The sequence below is a fragment of the Hakea prostrata genome, chromosome 9 (assembly GCF_041222555.1).
Source record: "Hakea prostrata isolate BN-2017 chromosome 9, UWA_Hpros_2, whole genome shotgun sequence".
Lineage (NCBI taxonomy): Eukaryota > Viridiplantae > Streptophyta > Magnoliopsida > Proteales > Proteaceae > Hakea > Hakea prostrata.
This window is the reverse complement of record NC_142608.1, coordinates 54,313,556-54,321,617: the sequence shown is the minus strand read 5'-3', so window position 1 is coordinate 54,321,617 and position 8,062 is coordinate 54,313,556. Positions and strand designations below refer to the sequence as shown.

At 39.8% G+C, this 8,062-nt stretch overlaps 1 protein-coding gene across 1 annotated transcript; it reads left to right on the top strand.

The window, feature by feature from the left end:
- Positions 1-3,904: 3,904 nt before the first annotated feature.
- Positions 3,905-5,715, top strand: LOC149005582 (putative late blight resistance protein homolog R1B-16). Its single transcript, XM_089169410.1, has 2 exons — positions 3,905-5,053; positions 5,261-5,715. The coding sequence occupies exons 1-2, from the start codon at positions 4,042-4,044 to the stop codon at positions 5,266-5,268; spliced, it is 1,020 nt and encodes a 339-aa protein (XP_089025536.1). The 5' UTR covers positions 3,905-4,041; the 3' UTR covers positions 5,269-5,715.
- The last annotated feature ends 2,347 nt before the right edge of the window (positions 5,716-8,062 follow it).

The window sequence follows — 8,062 nt, the reverse complement described above, 5'->3', positions numbered from 1 at the left end:
AGAAGAAAAGGCATTTCATGTTAAGGGGGAGTACGCTTCAGCAGACAGATGATTTAAAGCGTGCGAGATGAACAAACTTATGGTAGAGGTCGTGGACGGATGTATGGCGAGAGGTCGTGGAAGAATTTCTTGGTCGAGGACAAGGAAGAGGAAGAGCTCAAGGAGTTCAATGCCATTATTGCAAAAGGTATGGACATATTCAAGCAAATTGCTGGAGAAAACAAACTCAAGCTAATTATGTTGAAGAAGGAGAACCTAGTGAAGAAGAAGATGATTGCAGATTGTTCATGGCACTGGTGGAACAAGAACCTCACCCTCAACAAGTTTGGTTCTTGGACAGCGGGTGTTCAAATCACATGACGGGGACAAAAATCATGTTCAAGGAGTTGGATGAAAGCTACAAGATGAATGTCACACTTGGTGACAACAAACGACTTCAAGTTGAAGGGAAAGGTACGGTTGCAGTTGGAAAAGTTAATGGTAAGACTAGTTACCTTACCAATGTATTTTTTGTTCCATGCTTATCTCAAAATTTGTTAAGTGTGGGGCAATTAATATTAGATGGGTACTATTTGGTTTTTGATAATTCTTCTTGCTTGATCAAAACCAAGGAAGCTAACCAAGTTATAGCTGAAATCAATATGACAAAAAACAAGTTATTTCCAATTGATTTTTCAAGTTTAGAGAATTATCTCATGGCTGCCAAAGGAGAAATAGAAACAACACTTTGGCACAAGAGGTATGGTCATCTCAATTTGAACAGCATGAAGCTACTACAGCAATCAGAGATGGTGCTAGGGATGCCCAAGCTTGATGCTTTAGGAGTATGTGAAGCTTGCATTTTTAGGAAACAAAGCAAAAGACCTTTTCCAATTGGAAAGGCATGGAGAGCACCTAATAATCTCAACCTAATCCATGCAGGTTTGTGTGGACCCATGAAGACAGAGACATTTGAAGGAAGTAAATATTTCTTACTTTTAACTGATGATCATAGTTGAATGAGTTGGGTGTGTTTTTTGCAGAACAAAAATGAAGCTTTCAATGCTTTCAAAAAATTCAAGACTTTGGTTGAAAAGCAAAGTGGATAGCATGTTAAAGCATTGAGAACAGATCAAGGGGGAGAATTCACTTCACAAACTTTCAACTCCTTCTGTGAAGAGCATGGCATTCATAGGGAGTTTACTGCTCCATACACTCTAGAGAAAAATGGAGTAGCTGAGCGAAAAAACCGAATGGTGGTAGAGATGGCACAAAGCTTGCTCCAAGAAAAAGGGATACCCACTCAGTTGTGGAGAGAAGTAGTTGCTACAGCAGTATATCTCTTAAATATCTCACCAACAAGAAGTGTTCCAAATCAAACTCCTTATGAAGTATGGACAGGTAGAAGACCAGGGGTAAGCCACTTAAAGATTTTTGGAAGTGATGCTTATACTTTAATCAACTCTCAGATTTGTAGCAAACTTGATGACAAAGCCATAAAGTGTGTATTTGTTGGTTATAGTATCAATTCAAAAGCATACAGACTATTCAATCCTGAGAGTGGGAAGATCATCATTAGTAGAAATGTCATATTTAATGAAAAAGCTCGTTGGACGTGGCATGAAGACACTGAAGGAATGATTCGCCTTCAAGAAATAGCCATGTTGGAAGAACATGACAACATAGTAGATGAGGAGCAAGACCAAGTTGCTAGTCAACCACAAACTCCGACACTTGGTAGTTCGAATGTCTCAACACCACCGACTACGCCTTCAACAAGCAAATCACCTTCAGAATCATCAAGCTCAACTGACGAAGAAGGACCACGAGGCTATAGATCCTTGCAGGACATCTATGCATCTACACAAGCATTGTATGTAGCAGAACCAAATTCCTTTGAAGAAGCAATCAGAAAAGTAGAATGGAAGCAAGCTATGGAGGAAGAATTAAATGCAATTAGAAAGAATGACACATGGGAGCTAGTTGAATTGCCTGAAAATAAGAAAGCAATTGGTTTGAAGTGGGTGTTTAGAACCAAGTACAATGCAGATGGAAGCATTCAAAAGCACAAAGCTCGATTGGTGGCGAAGGGGTATTCTCAAGAGCAAGGCATAGATTACGAAGATACATTCTCACCGGTTGCTCGCTTTGAAACTGTAAGAACTCTCTTAGCCCTTGTTGCACAATTGGGTTGGTTAGTTTATCAATTTGATGTTAAATCAGCCTTTCTTAATGGTGAGTTAGAGGAGGAGGTCTATGTAACACAACCTACAGGATTTGAAATTCAAAATGAAGAAATGAAGGTATACAGGTTAAAGAAGGCCCTTTATGGATTAAAACAAGCCCCAAGAGCTTGGTATGGAAAGATAGACTCCTACTTCATCAAGAATGGTTTTGAAAGGAGCAAAAAGCGAACCCACATTGTACATCAAAAGGCAAGGTAATGATGCTCTATTTGTTAGCCTCTATGTAGATGATATGATATATATGAGCTCATTATCAGTTTTGGTTGACAAGTTTAGAGCAAGTATGAAGAATGAGTTTGAAATGTCAGATTTAGGATCGTTGCATTATTTTCTTGGAATAGAAGTGAAGCAGGTGAAAGGGGGCATCTTCATCTCACAAAAGAAGTATGCTACGGATTTGTTGAAGAGGTTTCATATGTTGGGATGTAAGGAAGCATACACGCCAATGAATATGAATGAGAAATTGCAACTAGAAGATGGCACAGGACCAGCAAATGAACATCACTTCAGGAGTCTAGTTGGTGGATTAATTTATTTAACTCACACTAGACCTGATATTTCCTATTCAGTGAGTTTAATTTCTAGGTTCATGCATTCTCCTTCAAAGCATCATTTTGGAGCTGCAAAACGTATTCTACGTTACGTGTCAGGTACACTTGAATTTGGACTTTGGTATGAACACTTGAAGCAATGTGAGTTGGTTGGATATACAGATAGTGATTGGGCTGGTAGCTTAGAGGATAGAAGAAGCACCTCAGGTCACGTTTTCAGCCTTGGTTCAGGAGTAGTCTCATGGAGCTCAAAGAAACAAGCAACTGTTGCATTATCCTCATCATAGGCTGAATATATGGCAGCAACTACAGCAGCGTGTCAAGGTGTTTGGTTGAGAAGAGTGCTAGAAGAGCTTGGTAAGAAGCAAAAGGAGGCAACAAAAATCTATTGTGACAATCAATCAGCAATAGCCATGTCAAAAAATCCAGTGTATCATGGTAGAACTAAGCATGTGGATATAAGGGTGCATTTTATTAGAGAACTTGTTGCTGAAGGAAAGATAGTTCTTAAGTACTGCAACACTGAAGAACAAGCAGCTGATATTTTGACAAAACCTTTGCCCAGAAATAAACACGAATATCTGAGGTCTTTGTTGGGTGTGTGTGATTTTGGAGCAAGGGGGAGTGTTGAGGATGCACCAAAAATGTAGGAGCAGAATGGGTCAAGGAACGTTAGTAGGAGTGGGTCAAGAGAGACGTTGGTAGAAGTTGTTACAACTCCTAGCTCCGTTTCTTCAGCTGTTTTTTGAATTCAAAATAATGCTGAAGATTTATCTTTTATTGTTCAGCACGTTAAGCAAAGTCCTAGTTATTAGGAGTTAGTTTTTATCTTTCTGTTATATGAAGTTGTTAAATAGGCTTGCTGTATTCGACAATTCAAGGCAGCTACGGTTCCAGTTTTGATTTAATATATTCATTGCCTTCATCGTTCTCTCTGTTTTCTGCTATCTCTTTGCCTACAATACCATGGGGGGGGGGGGATGCAAGGCCATCCGGGGGCGGGAGGGAAGATTGGGGGGGGGGTTTTTGGAGGGACCGGGCCTTTTTAAAGGGGGTGGGGGGGGGGAAGAGGGGGGGGAGGGGGGGGCCAAAAAAAATATTTTTTTTATTTTTTAAAAAAGAAATTGTGTATCAGTCTGTCAAGGGATGAAAAATTTGTTGAGGTTTATGGTCATTCAGGTAAAACGTCTCCTAGTGATCATTCAAGTCAGAAGACTCAGAACAAACCCTGGGTAGTTTCTGTCGTAAGCAATTTGGAAAAGTATATGGTTAGTTCAACAACCTGCAGCAACAACTCCCATGTTCGCTCCTTCTCTTGCTTTAGCCATGATGCTAGAAGCGTTTCCAGAGAAGACTGGGCATCACTTCTCCAAAAGTTTCCACTGCTTAGGGTGTTGAATCTTGGCCTGGTAAAAGTTCGTAAACTCCCAAATGAAGCCGTTCATTTGAAATACATCAAGGTAAGAGCTGGAGTTACCGAATCTGTATTCAAGCTTTGGAATCTCCAAACCATTGATTTGCGAACAAGTCAGTTTGGTGATCTACCAAAGGATATATGGAAGATGCAACAGTTGAGACATCTTTATACAGATGGGTCAACTAGATTACCTAAAGCTGATGAAGGTGATGATCAAGATGGCTGCTGTCTACCAAACCTCCAGACTCTATCATCCATATCAATTGATCCTGAAGACGAAATCTCCAAGAAGGCTCCCAACTTGAAAAAATTAGGATTATACAGCTACCGGTGTTCCTCCGGAGACGAGACCACTTTTAACCTTCCACAACTTCAATCCCTCAAGTTTGCGGAAGAATGCACCTTTGAAGTGCCATTCAAACTCCCAACCACTATCACGAAGATAACACTGAAAAAAGCACCTATCAAGCCCGAAGTAATCAAAATCTTTGGAGACCTACCTTGTCTTCAGATTCTAAAGCTGGTACAAACATCTTTTGCCGATGATCAATTAGTGTTTGGAGAAGATTCATTTCCTCAACTGCAGTTGCTGAAATTTGAAGAGTCAAATCTCGTTTCGTGGAAGATGGAGAAAGGGGCACTTCAGAAGCTTCGTCGCCTGATCTTCATTAAATGTCCTTTACTGAGTGAGCCTCAGCCTGGACTCCTCCAAGAACTGACTTCACTCGAAGAACTGGAATTCATTTGGACTTCCTTGACATTCGTTGAAGAGCTCAATAAAGAGGCTGAAAGGCAGAACAAAAAAGGATTGAAGATCGAGATCTATCCTCCGCTGCCTCATTTTTTCCATTATATAACAGGTCTATTTCTTCCTCGAATCTTCTCCTGGTTTAGAATTTCCATAGTCGATATTGCATCTTTATTCTTGAGGTTTTCATCGTGTTTTCGTTGGGTAAGTTACAATTTCAATTCATAATTTATCATTAATATCTTTCTTTATTTAACAGTACAATGAGTTTCCTGTCAATGTTTCGGTACAGCCTCTGACACTTTTCTCTTTTATGAAGTGTGTTAGTGAATCTCAAGACTACAAAGAAGACACATCATTAATCCAGGATATATAGCAGAGTTCGATGTTGATTTCTTCTACAGGTTATTTGCGGTGCCGCTGGCATGCACAACAACCATTACTTCATCCATTCAAGGACTTGGTAGAAAACTGATCGAGGCAGTTCCATCTTTCTGTGTCAATGTTTTGGATTATTCTCCTTTCTTTCTTTTTTTTTAATAAATTCTGGAAAGACTTCCTCCGTGTGCTAATTTTTGGGATTACGTGTGACTGACTGTTCCTATCTTGCTTACGTTTCATTCATAAAGTGGGTTTTGCTGTCACTTTTGTTTTCTATGAATAAATGGTTGGATTTAATTTGTTTTTGTGCTAATGCTTGGATTATAGCATTTTGTGTTCAGAAACTGAAAAGACCTTGCCGGTTGTGACCGTCTCACATGATCTTCTTATACATTGTATCCCATTTGTATTTCTGTACTTTGCTTTACTAGTATATTTATATATACATATATATCCATATCATACCTTTGATTTTTTAATTTGAACCGTTAAATATAAATTTGATGACGTGGTCGAATCTAGACCGTTGGCTGCTGGCAGCAGCAGTTGCTGCAAATAAAAATCCCAAATTTTGCCATTGTTGAGGGGTTGTGACCTAATTGGTTATGCTAATGGCACCTTTCTAGGCCAGTTATCTCCTCCGACTCTGATAGTGTTACTTTTGCCGCTGCTGCTTTTTGGGACCGCCAAGATCATCTAATCCTTGGTTGGTTAGTTTCTTCCTCCTCCGAAGGTGCGATACCCCATGTTCTGTCTAATAAAACCTTGAGTGAAGCTTTGGACAATCTTAATCGTGTTTATGCATCAAGTTCTAAATCACGAATTCTAGATCTTAAAGATTGCTTGTTCAGAGTTCAAAAAGGTTCCTATTCTGTCACTAACTATGTTCTTGAGATAAGGTCGTTATCTGATACTTTCTCTCCTATTGATTCATCTGTATTGGATGACAATCTTGTCCTTTCTACATTACGAGGATTAGGAGGGTTTATCGTGATTTTAGCACTTTTGTGCATCTGAGAGATGGTCCGGTTACATTTGACAATCTTTTTGGAATTCTTTGTCCCATGAAGTGTTAGGAATATGGATGTACAATCACAAACAGAGAAAAACACAAGCAAAACTCACAAGAGGAATTTAACGTGATTTAACAAAATCCTGTTTAGGTCCATCAAAGAGAAAAGAGATTTCATTATTTTAAAAAACTTCACATCACTCTCACACCCACAAAGAGCTATCATTTGCTTGCCTTCTTACCTAGGTTATCCCACATAAACTGTTTATAGAGAAAGCTAAAACTCTAATCCCAATATAATTATAATTTTAACTCAATAATAGCAATTCACCAAACTCTGTTTAAATTACAAATACAACCCAAACTATAATTACATTGACCTACAGAATACAAGACACCCAAACCCAACAATCTCCACCTTGGCTTGAATTTTGCAAACCACCTTGAAGAAAACTGTTGATGATGTCTCTCTGCAATCAGCCGTCTTTGTGCATTTAGCGCACCTTACCACATGGCCCATAGCCCATAGCCCCTACAAGGATGCTTTCCTGACCATCATCGTTAAACCAACATGGCGCACCCCCCCCCCAAACAGGGTTGTCCATACAACTCATTGCCATTGTACGATGTGACATGCCTCCATCTCTCCTATTATTGCCGTCTCCAATAGATCATTGCCACTCACCAAATCGGAAGCAAAAGTCACCCGCTTCTTTCCATATTTGCCCTTGTTTTGTGTTTGAACAACCTACAGATTCTGCCTACCTGTGCCCCTTGCCTGAATGTTAACTAGAGCTCCACCTGTTTCAACATTTCCTACAAGCCTGTACAATTTACTAACCATCTTTCGCCACATCACAACCATGGATCCTCTTAAAACCTTGAGAACTCCAGCTTCAAATGACCATCTAAAACCTTTAGAATCCAGAGTACTCAATGAAATTAGATTCTTCCTTAGCCCTGACACATGTCTAACCCCAACCAAAGTTCACACAATCCCATCAAACATGCAAATCCTCATAGTCCCAACTCCGACAACCTTGATTTCCGCATTATTTGCCATCTTGACATTACCACCCTCACATGCATGATATGTAACAAACTGATCCTTGACTGAACACATGTGAAACAAACACTCAGAGTCTAAAATCCAATCTGAAGTATCCAAACCTGATGATGAAGTCAGAAGGACATCATCTCCCCATCATCGCTCCATAAGACGACAGTAGATGATTCATAACTCTCCTCGTCCTTCCTTTTCCTATCCACCTTACACTTTGGAAAATCCTTTTTTATATGACTTTCCTTTTTGCAATAGCAACAAGCTACTTTGCGACCAATAGACTTTCAGTTATCCCTTGACTTGCTAGACCCCTCCATTCTCCCTGTGAAACCCAGCCCTAACCTTGACCCGGAAACTTTGTTATTTGTAGGTCCAGTGACCCGAAGTAAAGCAAGAAGTCAGCTTTGGGCCATCCCAGTGGAGGACTTGGTGTCTGGCTTTGAATCCATGAGTGTTGATGATGAGGTTCTATTTATGGAAACTGAATCTTGATGAAGATCGGATTAGTTGATGGACTTGGAGTGCTCTCTATCATCGTTTGAAGGCATTTCTACCTATTAGGTAAGTCACTTGGTATGTGTGCAAAACCCCTTTAGGTTTGGATTTGATCTGGGCCTTCAATTCCCTGTTTAGAAGTTGCTGAACTGATTGGTCGACTCATTGGT